Source organism: Scomber japonicus, chromosome 2, assembly GCF_027409825.1.
Source record: "Scomber japonicus isolate fScoJap1 chromosome 2, fScoJap1.pri, whole genome shotgun sequence".
Lineage (NCBI taxonomy): Eukaryota > Metazoa > Chordata > Actinopteri > Scombriformes > Scombridae > Scomber > Scomber japonicus.
This window is the reverse complement of record NC_070579.1, coordinates 11,375,274-11,392,767: the sequence shown is the minus strand read 5'-3', so window position 1 is coordinate 11,392,767 and position 17,494 is coordinate 11,375,274. Positions and strand designations below refer to the sequence as shown.

The 17,494-nt window shown below is 38.0% G+C and overlaps 2 protein-coding genes across 2 annotated transcripts in view; one reads left to right on the top strand and one right to left on the bottom strand.

Annotated features, from left to right (window-relative positions):
- Nucleotides 1-12,475, top strand: part of LOC128365242 (uncharacterized) — a 50,973-nt gene extending 38,498 nt beyond the window's left edge. Inside the window, exons 43-64 of the mRNA XM_053325910.1 lie at nucleotides 49-239; nucleotides 796-884; nucleotides 1,080-1,207; nucleotides 1,296-1,423; nucleotides 1,784-1,901; nucleotides 2,011-2,229; nucleotides 3,130-3,300; nucleotides 3,798-3,953; nucleotides 4,054-4,118; nucleotides 4,205-4,334; nucleotides 4,982-5,067; nucleotides 5,793-5,922; nucleotides 6,578-6,768; nucleotides 7,000-7,090; nucleotides 7,193-7,322; nucleotides 7,463-7,653; nucleotides 8,709-8,867; nucleotides 8,961-9,097; nucleotides 9,498-9,637; nucleotides 9,724-9,818; nucleotides 10,236-10,611; nucleotides 12,378-12,475. Coding sequence (XP_053181885.1) covers nucleotides 49-239; nucleotides 796-884; nucleotides 1,080-1,207; nucleotides 1,296-1,423; nucleotides 1,784-1,901; nucleotides 2,011-2,229; nucleotides 3,130-3,300; nucleotides 3,798-3,953; nucleotides 4,054-4,118; nucleotides 4,205-4,334; nucleotides 4,982-5,067; nucleotides 5,793-5,922; nucleotides 6,578-6,768; nucleotides 7,000-7,090; nucleotides 7,193-7,322; nucleotides 7,463-7,653; nucleotides 8,709-8,867; nucleotides 8,961-9,097; nucleotides 9,498-9,637; nucleotides 9,724-9,818; nucleotides 10,236-10,611; nucleotides 12,378-12,475 — 3,219 coding nt within the window. The remainder of the gene's footprint in view (nucleotides 1-48; nucleotides 240-795; nucleotides 885-1,079; nucleotides 1,208-1,295; nucleotides 1,424-1,783; nucleotides 1,902-2,010; nucleotides 2,230-3,129; nucleotides 3,301-3,797; nucleotides 3,954-4,053; nucleotides 4,119-4,204; nucleotides 4,335-4,981; nucleotides 5,068-5,792; nucleotides 5,923-6,577; nucleotides 6,769-6,999; nucleotides 7,091-7,192; nucleotides 7,323-7,462; nucleotides 7,654-8,708; nucleotides 8,868-8,960; nucleotides 9,098-9,497; nucleotides 9,638-9,723; nucleotides 9,819-10,235; nucleotides 10,612-12,377) is intronic.
- A 1,217-nt stretch (nucleotides 12,476-13,692) lies between these two features.
- On the bottom strand, nucleotides 13,693-15,375 carry LOC128365232 (lipopolysaccharide-induced tumor necrosis factor-alpha factor homolog). The gene is made up of 3 exons (XM_053325897.1): nucleotides 15,351-15,375; nucleotides 15,061-15,193; nucleotides 13,693-13,923 (listed from the first exon to the last, which is right to left on the bottom strand). The coding sequence occupies exons 1-3, from the start codon at nucleotides 15,373-15,375 to the stop codon at nucleotides 13,815-13,817; spliced, it is 267 nt and encodes an 88-aa protein (XP_053181872.1). The 3' UTR covers nucleotides 13,693-13,814.
- Nucleotides 15,376-17,494: the final 2,119 nt, after the last annotated feature.

Genomic DNA, 17,494 nt, shown 5'->3' with positions numbered 1-17,494 from the left:
CTTTAGTGATGATAATGTGTGTGATAATCACATGACTGTAAACTACAGGAGGCTCTTCCGGCAGCGGTGCAGCGGCCAACGCTACCTTGCGTCTGGCCCATGGCTCTCAGTAGCTCCGAGAGGTCAGAGGTCAATGCCTGGTTTGACAAAAGCCTCAAAAACGACATAGTCTTCCTCACAAAGAGTCTGCTCAGCTCCAACACCACACAAGGCGCCTCCTGCGTGGCCTTCCCAAAGTTGTATGTATGCTCTATACACCACTCGTATGAAAAATTGTGTGGTTTTTCTGTAAAGGACAAGTTCCCAATTTTGTCTTAAAACAACAGTCGGGTTTCCACATGAACACTGAAAGAGGTTTTTCTTTCTGTAATCATTCATACTGGCTTTTAAAAGATCTCAAATGTGGTCTCTTTCAATGGAAGTGATGGGGGCCAAAATCAACAAGTTATTTTTTGCAAAAATACATTTAAAAGTTGATGTGAAGTTTATATGAGGCTTCAGCAGTCTGAAGTGGATATCTGCCACATTTCTTTTTATCATCAAATTCCCTCTTTGTGTTTCCCTGTTGTGCTGTGTTGGAAGTATAGTAACATAAAGATGGACTTTGGCATTAAGAAGGCTGATATATTATTGATTTTAGCTTTACATAAACTTTTAAATACATTTTTTCACAGTAGGAGGCCCCCCATCACTTATATTAATAATGTAGTATGAAAGAACTCTTGACTTGAAAGATTTTGATCCGGTCTTGTAAGATGTTTGCAAATGTTCTGATTTCACCCTGTTTTGTTTCAGCGTCTTAGTTCTTGGTGTGCACAACTACACTGCTGCAGACTTTGTGGAGCCAGATGTGTACAGCACCATCAGGTCCTACCTCACCTCAGGTCAGACTTAAGACTAATAATAACATCTCCAAATTCATGTAATATTTAAAAGATTATGTCTTAATTCAGAAATTCACAGCTGTCAGGAGAACAAAAGTGTCCACACCGAGAAGAAAACTTTTGAGTCTTAATTATATTTTATGTAATCTCAAAGCAAAAAGCCTCCACTTAAATAACTTTTGTTTGTCATTGTAGTGACGGTGCCAAAATGCTACAATGCAAGTGACCCAGAACTAAACTCAACGGCCTGGTTTGTTGAATACATCGGCCCTTTCATGCCTTATCTCACTCTGGAGGATCTTCAGTCATTTGGATCTGCAGAGGTGCTGAATTTAACTAAAACTCCTGCATATAAATGAACAAAGACAGACCAACTCGTCAGTGTTCATAACTCCTCTTTCCTCTCTGCAGGTTATCCAGGTGTTCACCGTGAACCCCTTGAACATCGCCCTCCTCAACCACAGCGTCTTACCTCTCAACCTCACCAACTACTACACAGAGCTGATATATCAAGAGAACAGCAATTTCAACCCCTTACTGTGAGTCTAAACCTTGAAAGAACTGAGAGTAGGAGCAATATAGTATTATATTTTGTAAATGATATATAGTAAAGTTCATATATGTGTCTCTTATGACATTTGAGGGGTTGAGGCCGGAAGTTAATATGCATTTTTAAGTTAAGCCCTTTGTATTAAATTAAATCTGGGACTATTTATTCATATCTTGCATTGCACTGTAGCTGCACTGTCTTTTTATATTATCTTCTGTTTCTTCTGTTTCCCATCGTAATGCTGTTTAAATAAAGCACTTTGAATTGAAAGTTGCTACACAAAAGAAACTTGCCTTGTCATATTTGTGTGCTGAACCACTCCCAACTCTCGCGCACTCTCTTTCTGCAGTCTTCCTCTGTTGTGTCGGTGTGTTGCTCCCGGGCCAGCCTTCACTCAGCTGACTAAAGAAGAGAGTATGGTCGTTCTGTACAACCTGACCAATGTCTGCACAGACCTGGACCCACAGGTAATAAACACACCCAAAGGTCACGTTTGCACTAGTTCAGGAACTAAAGGACCTGCAGCATTTAAAAAAAAAATCGTATACTGCAATTGACTTTTTCTTTTGTGTCTAGATTTCTGCTGCTTTGGCGAGTAACCTCGGTGAAGACATTGATTCCACGGCCATTACTGCCCTCGGCAACGAAAGCACCGGCATTTCCACTGGCCAGATCAAGGAAATCAAGCCTCAGGACATACTTGCTTCCCTCGCCATCCTTAGCAATGTGATCGGCTGGAATGAAGGTCAGGCCAGGGCCATCATCCAGATTCTGATGTCTTCAGGGATGATGCAGGTAGCTGCCCTCTGCCTGTCAGTGTTATTGAATTCATAATTTTCCAAGGTTGTGTCACTGACCACTGACTGGTGGAAGAACTAAGGACTAAAAGTTCTGCAGGACTTAAGGAAAAGTACATAAGAATTAACAGCAAAACATACTCAGTATTTAAGTGCTCATTCCTTCTTTCTGACTGATATATTATTAAATATGACATCATTAGATTATTAATACTGAAGCATCAGTGTTTGATCAGCATGTTACTGTTGTAGCTGCTGGAGGTGGAGCTAGTTTCAAATACTTTATACACAGTTAGCTAGTTTAGTCCAGTGGTTCCCAATCTAGGGGAGGAGGCCCTCCAAAGGGTCACCAGATAAATCTGAGAGGTTGTGAGAGCACAAGATCACAGTTCTGATCCAGAAATGTGTTTCCAGTTTTTTGATGTTTCTTTTTTGGTGAAATATTGGATTATTTGAACATTTATTGAAATGAAAGCATGTGAGAAGTGGTGGAGCTGTTAACAACTCATAGACATCTGAAAATGTGAGTCAGACTACACACTGCTTTTTGTATTATGTCAAAAGATGAAAAGGTTGGAAACCACTGATTTCAACTTTAACAATGTATTGTATTTCAAAAGCATGTTATATTGTCACATTATGTCAAATCTTTATCTGAGTAAGTAAAGTAACTAAAGCTAGTCAAATAAACAAAGTGGAGTAGAAAGTACAATATTTCCCTCTGAAATGTAGTGTAGCGGAGTAGCATCACATGGAAATACTCCTGTAAAGTACAAGTACTTCAAAATTGTACTGAGGTACAGCACTTGGGTGAATGTACTTCACCGCTGCTCAGCAAACCAACAAAAATGAAGTTGATCTCATTTGTGTGCTGCTTCCACCATCTTCCTCTCCCCAGATCAACAGCGCGTCATCATTGTTTACGCTGGGCTCTCTTGTTACGGGCGTACCAACGACAACGTTCACCAGCATCAGCAGCAGCCAGCTGATTCTCGCAGGCCAGAACCCATCGTTCCTGTTTCACATGGTGTCCGCTCCGGTGGTTGTCCAGCAGACCTTTGTTACTCAGGTATGAGTTAAATGTATTCTGTTAACAGATTTAATAGGATAAATGAATGTAAAGTCATGTTATTTATGAAGCCCATAAGTCATACATTTCTTTCAGAGGGCTTACTTTTTTTTTTTTTTAAACATAAAGCAGTCTCTCTGCTTAGAACGGCGATGAATATATAAAGAAACTAAATCTTTATAGTAGTAGTACACAGAGAGAAAGTACAGGCAGAGCAACAGTTAACAAAAGTAAAATTAAACGAACATAAGCTCTGTCAAATATAGAAAGCAGATATTCAGAGCAAATGTGAAAATGAAACACGTATCTGTCTGCAGCAATTGTATAAAAACCTGTCAAACTGTTTCATGTGAAAGAAACTAACTTGACAGCAGTTTGGTGGATGCTACAGTATCCAATGCCTCAAACACAGCAGTCACGTAACATATCAGCTTGTTGGATTGTCCAGTTTGTGCAAAAGTGGTGAGTTCACCTAATTTCCTTTCATCTACTCCCAGATCATAGCCACGAACACTAACAGTGAGGTGATCATAGACAACGTTCCTGATGAACTGGCCACTGAGATCCCCCCTTCTCGGCTGCTTGGCTTCACAAGTAGTAGTAGTACCACCATTATTAAAAAACTCAACAAGAAGAAATGGAAACGGCAGCAGGTAGCGAATCCAGCACTGAAACACACACTTTTGTTCTCAACACACCCGCTGCTTCACTGTATGTCATTACACACTGTTTATCTATTCATTTTTATTTCAGGCTTCGTTGTTCTTTAATGTGATCGGTGGGGAAAGTGCCACCACTGCGCTGGGAAGTGCAGACGAGTGAGTTTCAAAATGAGTTTTCAATGAAGCTACAAAGCAAGAGTTTACACCAAATAACGTGTGTGTGTATGTGTGTGTGTTTGCAGGTTGTCATCCTCTGTGCTGCAAGGGTTCACCTGTATTGGAGTAAGGACTATAAGAAGGGTGCAGATCAGAAGGCTGATCAGAGCTTGTCGGAGGAGACGCACGAGGAAGGTTACACTGGTGGAGACTCAGGTGAGAGAGTAGGGGAGTGTGTGTGTGTATATACCTGACAGAGAGATGTAGACCAGCAAGTGTTAATTTTGCGGTTTTTAAGATCATAAGACATCCTATTTTTTATAGTAAAATCCTGTCAAAGGTTTCCAGGTGTCTAGTTTACACCATAGACTCACTGTATAAAAGAAACTAGTGATTGAGACATAAACACATTTTGAAAACGTTTACTGAGGTTAGAAATCAAGTGAGAAGTTGGTCAATTCTCCATTGACTTGTATAGTGACGGAAGTCCTTTTGACACCAAAACGGTCGCCCCCTGGTGGCCTTTTGCTAGAATGCAGTTCTCATTTACTTCCGCGTTGGCCTCATTTCAGAGGACTGGAACTCCCCGCCTGGTTTACACGTAACCATGATTTTTACGGCATTCAAAAGATTATTTTTCAATGTAGTGACGGCCATGACAACACATTTTTATACAGCTGTTCAAGTGCTGTTAAAACAAGACTTTTAAGTTGTATTTAACATCGCTTTCCAACCAAATAAAGCCGTTTTCAACATAAACTTTAAGATATCTTTTCACTTACAAATCACCAAATAACCGCTCACTGCAACAGTAAAGGAAACGCTGTATTATTGATTAACGCTTCATGCTTTTTCACCAACAGCTGACCTGCATGTACAACTACATCAGAAACGAAACAGACGCCACCAGCTTTGAGCTCTACCCTCCAGACATGCTGATGTATTATGAGTGAGTTCAGAATTGATCAGTTTCATTTCTGTTGGCTTCAGGTTAAAACAGGCCAGGATGTAATAGGGTCAGTGACAAATAAGGGTTGGCAAGATGAATAATTCAAAAATATCTGAAAAAATTGTCTTAAAAGCAGCAGCAGGTTTGTTAAAATGTACATTTTGTATTTTTGTTGGTTTCATGTCATTTGAAGTTACATTTGCATCATTTCTTTTTTTTTTTTACCAAAAGTAAGACTGAATGCTCCTGAAAATGTCAAATGGTGTAACCACAAAAGAATGATAAATATTAATATTTTATCAATTTACAGTGCATTTAAGTGTACTTATACAAAAATATTTACTTCATTTAAAAATTGAAATGGTTCCTGATTTACATGATTCCCCAGATTAAATTTAATATTTAGAATAAATAATAAACCAAACTAGTTGATAAGGTGTTGTAATGAGAATGTAGTGTTTTAAAGCAAGTTCAATTATTTGGTTCAAACTTTTAATGGTTACACCACTTAGACATTTTTTTTGCCATAATATATAATAATATATTCTCTCAAAATAGATTAAAAGCAGGAATTTTCCTTTAAAGTTAAGTTAAAGTTATTAATATGTTTATTTTCACATTTTAACCCTTTTAAATTTGACTAAACCACACAGACAAAAACAAAAAACGTAATTGATCCAATAACAGATCACTTTTCATTAGTTACTGTCTGTTTCTCTCTACAGCTACTCCTTGGTGCCACAGGCCAGCTGCAGGTCCTACTTTGAACAGCTGGCAGATGCAGACTTCTGGATCTTCTCCAGGGCTCTCGGATATAAACGGACTGCTCTGTTTAACAACGCTAGGAGCTGTCTGGTGAGTCCATGAACAATAATCAACAACGTCAAAGTTCAGATTAAATGAAAAATGCTTTTTTTAACCGTTTAGTGTGCACCTCTTTAGCAATATATGCCAAAATAATACATTTCTTTGTATTCTTATATCAATATCCAGCGATTTCTTCATGTAAAACAAAATATAATATCATGAAATCCACCCAATCAATTAATTTCAAGTAATCGTTTTTTTGGCAGCACAGAGTTGAGATTCATTATGACATGCCCACTTTTTAAAATGTCACTCTCCACATGTTGTTTCATCTGGTCTTTATTCCATCCAAGATTAGTCTTGGATCTGGACTACGGCGGGCTATTAAACTAAATTTAAACTGGGTTTCTCAGACATGGTTTGGAATAGTAAGAATATACTATTTGGCCTAGTGTTGACACATGAACTGTTTTTGTAATTGTTAAGTTTCTCTAGGACTGCATAGTCCAGATATCTTATATCTAATATTTCAATATTATATTCTATTATTATTCCATATATATGTTACATTAAGACTATTTCTGTGTAAAAACACAATTTTGAGTTTCATCAGTGTAAATCTAATCCAAGTCAGATACCTTGTACTTCTCTTTTAATGTTCTGATGTGTAATTCATCTGTTTTACATTCCTTATCTTTCTAAGGGTATCAACAGCACGAGTTTGACTGAGGATAATATATCAGTTTTGGGAAACATGTGCTGTGCTCTGGATGGGTCCTACATTGAGAACTCTGACCCGTCCATCTTGGAAAAACTCAAGAACTGCCCTAACCTCAATTATAATCAGGGTGTTGCTGTTCAGTCTCTGCTGCTGAGCGGGAAAACACCGTACGGGTACGTCCACAGCTGCAATACAGTCCTCTATTAAATCAAATAAAACTTTATTTATATATATATACATATATATATGTATTGTATGTGTACTGTACTGTACTGAAATAAATCCCCCATTTTTCTCTTTTTGTTCTATATTTTTCTTTCCAAAAAAACAGAAGAAGAAATATAGGTTATTGTCTAAGATTGATAATTTACTAACATTTATACTTTGTGTTTTTCCATCATCAGAGTCTCATCAACATGGACTTTGCAAACTTTGAAGGACCTTGATATGTTACCGCTGTATTTGAAAACAACCTTCTATGATGAATTTGACAAAGTGAGTAACAAAGGAACATGTGCATGTCTTCATTTAATGGACGAGGTGACGTCATCTGTAGGTGTTTGACTCATTTTTGTTTTTTCTTTAAATGTCACGCAGAGAACGAAGCGGAGATTCATGAGGTACTTCATGAGGATTCTCAGGAGGAACAGAGTGAGCAGATACAAGAGGAGGCAGTTGAGACGTCAAATTAGAGCATCACTTAGAAAGAGGTCAAAGCGATCTACAGGTTAGTCTCTCTCGCTCTCTTTCTCTGTTATTGCCTCTGCTCATTTAGTCATTTCCACAGGTGTAAAGTATGTTTTCATCAACCACTAGTCCCTCACTGTAACTCGTAACTCCTCTCTATGACTCTTCTCTCTGTTTTAGTAAACGAGTGCACCGTAGGAAATATCACCCAGGTGACCATCAGTGATGAGGCGTTCCCCTTCGACTACGACGAAGTCAGCCAGTTCAACTGCTGCCTGAGTGCCACGGTCGTCAAAGATAACTTGGCTGCCATCACTGAGAAGGTGGACGAGGAGGAGTATCTAAAGATTGTTCTCACCAAGCTGCATGAGGTGGGTGAAAGCAGCCAGTGTGTTTGGTTTGTAGGAGCCTTTTTAAACTGTGCTTACTCACTAAGTTAAAAAATAATAATTAAAATCAATAAATAAATGGATAATGGAAAGAGAATGAGTACCTTGAATAAAAGCATAAAGACGAAAAAGACTTCATGTCTTTATGATGACTAACAAAGTACCAAAGAAAAGAGACAATGTGCTTTATAGATACCAGGAGTTGTTGGACTTTTTCTCTATCCTAGGATTGTTGCTGAAATATTGGATCACTTGAACATTTACTGAAATGAAACCATACGAGAAGTTTAAAGGGAAAAATCACTATTTGATGGAGCTGTTAACAACTCATAGACATGTGAAATGTGACCCCGGCTACACACTGCTTCTTGTAAGACGTCAAAAGGTTTAACAGTGTGATGTATTTTAATGTATCGTTAATGTGTTCTAAGATTTTTATATTATCCACTTTGTCAAATCTTCATCTGAAAAGTAAATACAGCTGTCAAATAAATGTAGTGACATAAAGGTTTAAAGTAGCATCAAATGGAAATACTCAATTAAAGTACGAGTGGGTTGATTTGTATTAAAGACAAAACATCTGCATTTTTAAACATAATGTTGCAGTTATGTGGTATGCATTATAACCAGCACAAACCAGGACATACCTTTTAAACTAAATGTGTTATATGACATTATCTGGATACCACTTATTGTTTTTACATTCAGAGAATTTCATGAGCAGGTAGTAAAAAAGCCCACAAAATTTAAAAGGAGTGTGGTCTGAACAGAAAGAAATGATGATGATAAATTGATCAAATTGCTTCCTATAGTGCACATATCTGAATGTGTTTGTAATAATAACATAATTGAACAATCTTTTAAATATTAAACTAAAATGATACAATAATCTGGTTGAGAATAGTTTTGAAAAAAGATTTTGAGTGGCTAATTCGCATTTTTTCTCCATTTCTGTGGAATCTTTAATAAATGAATTGACTCTAGATTTAGATTTTCTGGCGGGTGATGTCTTCTCACTGATTCTCACATATTTACAGGGGTACTCAGGCATCTCAATCCCAGAGGATCAGGTTCAACTCTTAGGAGCAGCGTCCCGCCTGGCCACCGTTAATGACATCAATCTATGGACTATCACCAAGATCGACACGCTCTCTGCTTTGATGGACTCGTCCAATGGAGAGTGGGACCCGAGCCTGGTATGGAAAACAAGTGAAGTGTGTTGAGCGTGTTGTAAGTTCTGTATACTCTTTGTTGTTTGTTCTCATCAAAGCACGTTTCTCCTCATCCAGGCGAATGCCATCATCTCCAAGTATCTGAGTAAAGAAGGGAACAAACTCGGCAGCGCAGAGATCAACGTCATCGGAGGAGTCAACCTGTGTTCCCTGGACGCTGACGTCCTAAAGAATATTTCCCAAGAAAGCCTGAAGTAAGAAGTCTGTGTTTGTGTGTGTATGTGTGTGTGTGTGTGTGTGTGTGTGTCCAAACAGTGTTTAATGCCTGCTGACATTTCAACTGACTGTTCATATACTGTAGTTATGAGGGCTTCATGTAGGTTACACCATTGCATATGCTGATGTGGGTGAAGTCGGGCTTGTTTAACCAAAAAAACCTAACAAATAACAAATCATGATTAAACGTATAGATATATGTATGGTTCTTGAGTACTAATAAGTAATCGGTCCGTTTAAATAGTAACTGGTAACTGTAACTAGTTTTAGACAAAAAGAAATAAAAAGTCTCAAAATGTTTACTTGTCTTTTCACTTGTTGGTCGGAGTGTTTGGTTTTCCCATCTCATACCTGGATGTGTTTTTGTAACTCCTGCAGAGATGCCGACGCACTGACAGTATCCAACTGCACCCTGGAGAAAAAGAAAGAACTGTTCAGCATCGCCCAACTAGCATTTGCCGACAGCACCCGCTCAACTGTCTCCCAGACCTCCTACCAGCTCACACAACCATACCTCGGTAGGCAAACAGACACAAACATGAATACTTTTACACTGCATGCAGATAAACTTCAGCTTAACTCACTGTTTTTTTTCCGCATGCAGGCGGTGCAACAAATGCTTATGTCAGAAGTTTGGTGGCCTCCGACGTCAACATGGAAATGGATACTTTCACCAGTCTAGATGAGAGTGTTGTACAGGTCAGTGGAGCACGTGTGTCAAATTAAAACCTCTAGTTGATGCTGTCTCACTATTTAGATATAAGTCCAGACTGTAATTATAATTTTAACAGTGTTTGAGTCAATGGGAGGCAGGAATTAAATTACTTATAAACTACTATAACACTTATCAATTACAGGTATCATTTGATGTTTCGATATTACTTGACATCAATTTATTTTGGTCGAGACCTTAAAGGTATTGAGTACCGATACCCAGCCCTACTTATAAAGTGCTCTGTTTCTGTAGCTTGTGGCAGACAAAACACTGCTACCTGTATGCTTAGTTAGGGCTGTGTCTCACTGGTGTTGATCAGTTTTTATGTTGTGTTTGATTTTTTTTATTTTATGTGTTTTTATTCGCACAAGTGTAATATTTATTTGCTCTGCTCTCTCTAGGACCTCAGTGTTGATGATGTTAAAAGTCTTCTTGGCACCAATCTGCCAGAGTTGAAGTCCTATGAAAACGAAACAGTGGTACAGAACTGGATCACCAGCAGGTTCCAGTCAGAGCTTGAAACGCTGGGGCTGGGGCTGACAGGGGGCAGGGCTGGCTCGGCCTCAACCACCAATGCTCCTGCCTCTACCAAGGCTCCTGCCTCTACAAAGGCTCCTGCCTCCACCAAGGCTCCTGCCTCCACCAATGCTCCTGCCTCTACAAAGGCTCCTGCTTCCACCAAGGCTCCTGCTTCCACCAATGCTCCTGCCTCTACAAAGGCTCCTGCCTCCACCGCCGCTGCTAAAACCACTCGCTCCTCCCAAACTACCACCAAGGGTGAGTACTGGAAAAGTTGTGTGACAAAATAACTTAAGAAACAATTGACAGTCTGCTATAACCCTCCCCCGAACAGTCATTGTCCAATCATAGCTCAGCAATTCGTAACTCAGCACATCAGGCCTGTCAAACTTTGGATTTTGCAGCATATTGAAGTGGTGTGCAGAAACATTTTTACTTATTATACTTACTATTGCTGGCACTTAACTGCAATACACTAACATTGCTGTTTCTTAATTTCCGTATCTTCTACAAGCACAACTTCATGTAGGTAGCCATCAAGTGCATATTTAAAGCAGCCATGTTATGCACATTTTTAATCTTTGGCCTCTACTGGAATATCGTTGCATGATTTATAAAAAAAAAACTTATTTAACTCTATCTGGCTCTTAATGCACCGTCCCAGTTCAGCCTCTGTCCGAAAACAGCCTGTTTTAGCTCCTGTTTCTTTAAGGCCCCCCAGTTAGCCCGCTTGGCTCTGATTGGTTAGCTTTTGGAAGCTGCGTCACGACCAGGCGGGGAGTTACGGTCCTCTGAAATGAGGCCAACGCAGAAGTAACTTAGAACTGCATTCTAGCAAAAGGCCACCAGGGGGCGACCGTTTTGGTGTCAACAGGACTTCCGTCTCAATACAAGTCAATGGAGATTGAGAGATTGGGAGATTGAAGAAAAATTCACCAACTTCTCACTTGATTTTTAACCTCAGTAAACGTTTTCAAAATGTGTTTATGGTCTCAATCGCTAGTTTAAAGCCTTCTTCAATACAGTATGATGTTCATTTGTGAAATTTTGGCCTCCCTGATTTTAAATTTGACACTAAAGCAGGGTATGCATTAGGGCGTGGCTCCGTCGTGATTGACAGGTTGATTGCACAATGTCCTCGATCCAGCCCTCGCAACCATAGCAACCTCCCCACTCTGCCCATGGCCCCGCCGCATGCCCATATAAGTAGAATCCGTGTTTTTATTTTTCCCAGCATGCACCTGAAATTTTCAAGATGGAGCTGCCTAGATTCGAAACTATTTGCATCCGAGCAGCAGTCCACAAACCAATGGGTGACGTCATGGATGTTACGTCCGTTTCTTCTATACAGTCTATGGTCACGACCGACTTCTGGCCGCTCAGGAGGCTATATCAGCACGCCATAAATCAAACTATAGTAGTAGGATTATTCTCGGTCATTACTAAAAAAGTCAACTTTATATGAATGATTGAAATATAATTATAACAGAAAATCACAATAATCATAATATGGCCCATTTAAGCCCTTTTTACACTGTATCTGCTTTAAAAGTCTGAAACATTAAAAAGTCTGACGGAGACAGACTTATCAACAAACTGATGGAGCTAACATTAGCTAAATCAGCTAATTATTTGGGTAGCTTGCTACAGCTAAAAATATCTGTTAGAAACAGTTAAAATTTCAGACAGCAGAAGCCTGTTTGGTCTGTCTGTATTAAATTAAGGACAAGTTAAAAAGTTGTAGATCTGTTGCCAGTATCATTGTAAATTAAGTGTCTGGTTAACATGGAAAGACAGGTGTTGCAACCATAACTAAGGAGGATGGTTGTCTAAATAGCCACTAGATGGCAGAAATGTTCACAAATTGGGAAGCTGCTTTCACGCATTAGCATCTCACTCTTCCAGTAAAGACACTCCAATCCTCCTCCTAACTGTAGATCAATACATTGTAAATGTAATAAGTTATTCTAAATCAAGGGAAAATACAGCCTTCCTCATCTCTAATGTACATTTTTCTGTTTCAGGTAACAATGGCGCCCGTGTCCGAGCAGACCAGGCAGGCTTGTCCTTCCTTGTTGTCCTCGCATTCCTCATCGCCTCTCAGCACTTTGCAGTCCTGTAGGAACGGGGCTCTAGTGCACATAATTTGTTACAAACTACGCTGTATTGCTTACTACTACTTGTACACCATATTTCATGTGCAATAACATTAAATGTAAATAATGTATTTTGGATTAATTAGTCCTTAATGTCAGAAATGTGTACACAGACACCTACTCATTTTAAACTGCATTTATTTTGCTTTAACTAACCCTTTTTCTTATTGTCTTGATGGTTTGATTAACTGATTTGTTAAAAAATGAAGGTTTATTGAAAAATGAAGGTTTAATTGAAGAATGAAGGTGAAAGTTCATATCTATTTTTATGATGCTGTAAATTCTTTGTATCCCTATGAAGCACTTATTGTATTTAAGCACCCATAATCATCGGTTGATCCATATTAAATGGTGTGCATGGGGCCACTTCATTTCATCTATGAAGTAACACATTATGAATGGAAATTATTGCTATATATTGGAATAAGCCTGATATTTAAACTACATTATGTAACACCTTATGTCTCTAGTCCAGGGTGTCAAACTCATTTTTGTTTAAGGGCCATATACAGCCCAATTTGATCTCAAGTGGGCCAGAAAAGTAAAACCATTGCATAACCTATAAATACTATATATGTAATGTATTTTTACTATAATAAACCATCTATTTACAACGCAGATGAACAGCCTGAGATGCCTTAAGAAAAACAAACTTTTTTTTCAACAATAATAGGTCTGTCTTATACAGATTATTTTGCACAGAAACTGCTGATTGACAACATTTTGCACAATGTTAAATATATGAATGGTTTAAATATGACCATGATATGTATTCATTGATTTTTTTTCAGACATTTGTATTCTGGTCAGGGTGGAAAAACCTCTGAAGCAGTATTTTACATGAAATAGGCTCCTCACATTTTAACTTGCTCCTGAAAACTGACATCATACTTTGCAAAGTTATTATAAATCATTGCACACTGATCAAAGCTCATCCACCACTTGGTCACAGTTTATTAATGTTTTTAAGGGTATTAAGGGAGAACACTTTAAGGGGGTTACAGTATTTATTCTGTACATTAACATCAACAACTAATTTAAGTCAATATAATCATCAGGAATGTAAAAGTAAGTTTAAACTTTAACTTTCTCCAGTCTAACTTTGTGAAGCTCTTGCAACTGAATAAGAGACACAAGCTGGTATATAACAGTGTCGGTGAATATTTCTATTACTGTCAGATTCAATATAACTAAGTTTAGCAATTTTTCCAGATTCAACACTGGTTCATTCATTCTCCTGGAGGCAGAAACGCTGTTGTCTGCAGAGTGGTGAACTGATGAACCCAAGGAAGGACACCAGATCAATTATAAGCGTTTATACACGCCAAGTACAGTCTTGCAGGTAGGACAGGTGTGCTTTGCATCTTTCAGCCGGTTCACACAGAATGGGATGAGACAGCAACCTAAAACAAAGCTGGAGAGAAGAGCAGCAAAAGTCAGGAGCTCATCTATAAGGTTAAATATTATATTCTTTCATCATTTATCAAAGCATTTTTAAAATTGTTATGCCTTTTACACGCCAATTTCTTATGGTCACACAAGAATTTATAACCAAACACAATTTAATCAATTACCTATTGTTAGTTTCAGACCTTTTTTAAAACCACACTAGTATATATGTCTACTGAGCTGTTCCTACTTATTGGTCCAAAGTGAAATATCTTGACAGTTATCGAATTTACTGCCATAAAATCTGTTAACAGATATTCAGATTCAGATATTGTTAATTTGCACTTTAACCCGTACAACTTGCACTTTATTAGGTCTATCAATCAATCAATCAATCAATCTATCTATCAATCTACCGGTATCTATCTATTTATCTATCTATCTTTGGTGGTCGCCCATGAACCCACTGACAGGTCAAAAATGTCACTTGTCAGATAGTTAGAAACGGATAACCAAAATCTACTGTGCCAACATGCTAATGCTGGAAACCCTCCAGTTAGGCTATTCTGTCCTGTTCACACACATTTCCATAGATTTCAAGATATCAACAATACTACCATTGTAGTCACACCGGAAACACGGAAATCAAAGCTGTATTACCTGTTTTAAATGTGTTATATATGCATTATATTTTTGCATATGTACATTTGCAAAATCACATATAGCCCATTCTCCATTATCTACATCTATTTTAACTATGAACACAAACAGTGAAGTCAAGTAGTATGCACCGTCATGTTTCTACCCAGAAGGGAAAAATCAAACACTGACTCTAGAGAGGGTCTCTGCGTTTTTTGTCAGTTTCACAGCCAGCATAGGTTCTACACCAATGGTCACCAACCCTGAGAGCTACTGCCCTGCATGTTTTAGGTATCTGCCCACTCTAACACCCCTGATTCTAATAATAAGTTTCATATGGAATTATTGCCATTGCAAAACGTGCCATTATCAGTCAGTAGGGGCCCCCTTTCCCAAGTTTTCTTTGGGGTCTCCACACATTTTTGATAAGTTTGAACAACGAATTATTTTGTCTCTTTTTCATCCACTCAACAAAAAGTGTTCAAGAATATTAAAATGGAGTAAATAATGCTTCATTTCATACCCGCAGAAGAAGAGGCCACCACAGAAAAGGTAGGTGAGTAAACCAGAGGAGTAATCCACCTTGGAGAGGACAGTCTGATGGCATTTAGGACAGGCAATCTGAACCGGATTGTCTCCCAACGGGCCGACTGTCACTAGACCACGAGGATGGACAGACGACAGAGAGGTGAATAGCATTAGATTCCCATTAATGTGACAGGAAATTAGAGTGATGTGACTATAACAGAGAAGTCCACAGGTCTAAATGTTTTCTGATGTGACTGAGCTGCTCCAGATCACAAACACACTCACCAACAGTTGCTTGTGCAGTTGCCATCGTTCCTGTAAGCAATTCATATCTGGTTAAATATTAGTAAAACACAAAAACTACATTTATACTTTTTATACTTTTTTATGGTAACTTTTGACGTATTTTGGTGATCACAAAGCTTCTTATCCAGTGAATTGTTGATTTTTGATTATTTAGCAATCTGACCCCTCTTTACACCTTAATAAACCTTAGTAAAATACGTCATATTTAATGTAGTTAGGTTGTTTTATGTATAAAATAGTTTGAAGTTGTATAAGTAACCCTTATAATGTATTCAACTTTAATCACTCTTCACAATCAAACAGGAAACACACATTTTGTCTCTAGCATTGATATTTACAGAAATATAAGGTAGTGCACTTAAATTCACAATGTGACAACAAATCTAAAAAAAACCCCTCTAAATGAACAGTGACTTATCTAAATGATTTAAATGAGTACTCACAGTTGTAGAAGAAAGTTAATTCTGCAGTTGGTACAGTTTTCACACAGCTTTCTGCAGCGATACACCTTCCCCTGCCAACCTCGTTTTTCTTCCCACAGCAGTCATGAGATTCGTCTCACTGACCCAACCCTCTCACAAACCCACTGATTGAGGAAATAGTCTAACAGGAACAACCGTCCTACTATTTCCCAGATTTGTGCATGAGAGAAACTTGCTGTTGGATTTTTCCCATAGATGTTAACGCAACCTTTTAGATGTCCTTTTTTTGGGAGATGCAGTGGAAAAAGATTAATGGGGATTTTTTTTTAAAGAAGAAGCTGTGTAACCTACTTTCTTGAATGGGAATGATTTTATTCTTAAAATCACCATCACAACAACCACCACATGTATCATCAAAGCAAATAATTACAGCTATTGTCTTCTGTCCTTTGTGCTGCGTCAGATTAAGGCAGATAATCCCACACCCGCCCAAAAAAATCAAAATTTTTAGATAAAAAAAAAAAAGAGTAAAGAAGAGCATAATGTGGACCGGGTGTTTTTTAAGGTGTGAAATGACCTGGTTTACTGCAAAACATCTCTGTTGCTAGGAGACGTGCAATGTATGAAACTAACTAAAGACAAATAAGCGTCCATTCAGACTGAAATTAATAGCACATGCTCCCGCTGCTGCAAATTAGATTAAATTAAGTTTAACTCTTTGGTACCTCACACAGTGCCAGTCTGTTATGAGCCTGTATTTTCCTAAACTTATTTAAAAAGAAAGAGAAAATCTGGGCTTTTTTGGGGAGTGTTATATTGGGCTAGTGGTCTAAAAAGACAAAGCACATAATAATAAATACCCCAGGTCTGAATATGGATGGACATTTCCTGTGCCTCTATTTTTTCTGTGTTGCATCTAAAAGTAAAATATTGGTACAACTTTACACTAGAGCCGGACTGATATATGGATCAGCCAATATTGACCTTATGACACATATATCGGTATCAGTGAATATGTTTTACAATATTTTACGGTAATTTAAATAGGCAGCATTTTATGTGACCCTTTTCTTAACTTACATTTATGTATTCCTTTATTAGTCCCACAATGTGTAATAAGAACAAAAAATAAGTACGAAAAACAATAAGAACAATAATAGTAGAAATACATAATAAAAATAAAAATGATCGTGACTTTATTTACAAGAGTGATATTGGTATTCATAATATTGGCAAATATGCTTTGAAAACCATATTTGAGGGATAATTACGAAAAAATTATGTGTTATGTAAATACAGGATATATTCATCATCCGTGTTAAATAAACTGTCAGATTTTGTCAGTCAGCTAGGGATGTGACGAGTTTTCGTGTCACGAGATTAAAACGTGATATTTCTCGTCAAGGTGAGCGCTGTCTCGTGAATTCGTGATTCAGTGGGCGGTATGGAGCGTGCACGCATGTTGATGAATACAACTCTATGATTTTACTCAGGAGTAGGGTTTTTTACTCATTTTTAATATTTACATGTTACTGAATACATATATTGCTGTTTTTAATCCTTTGGAATCAATGTCCTCAAAAATTGCAAATAAATCATTACGTGGACTTTATTTGGAGCACACATGGGCTAAAATGGTGTCAATTAACCCTTTGAAGGTCACACCAAGAAAGTGCTATTTAAAAAGTAATTTCTTTGCTT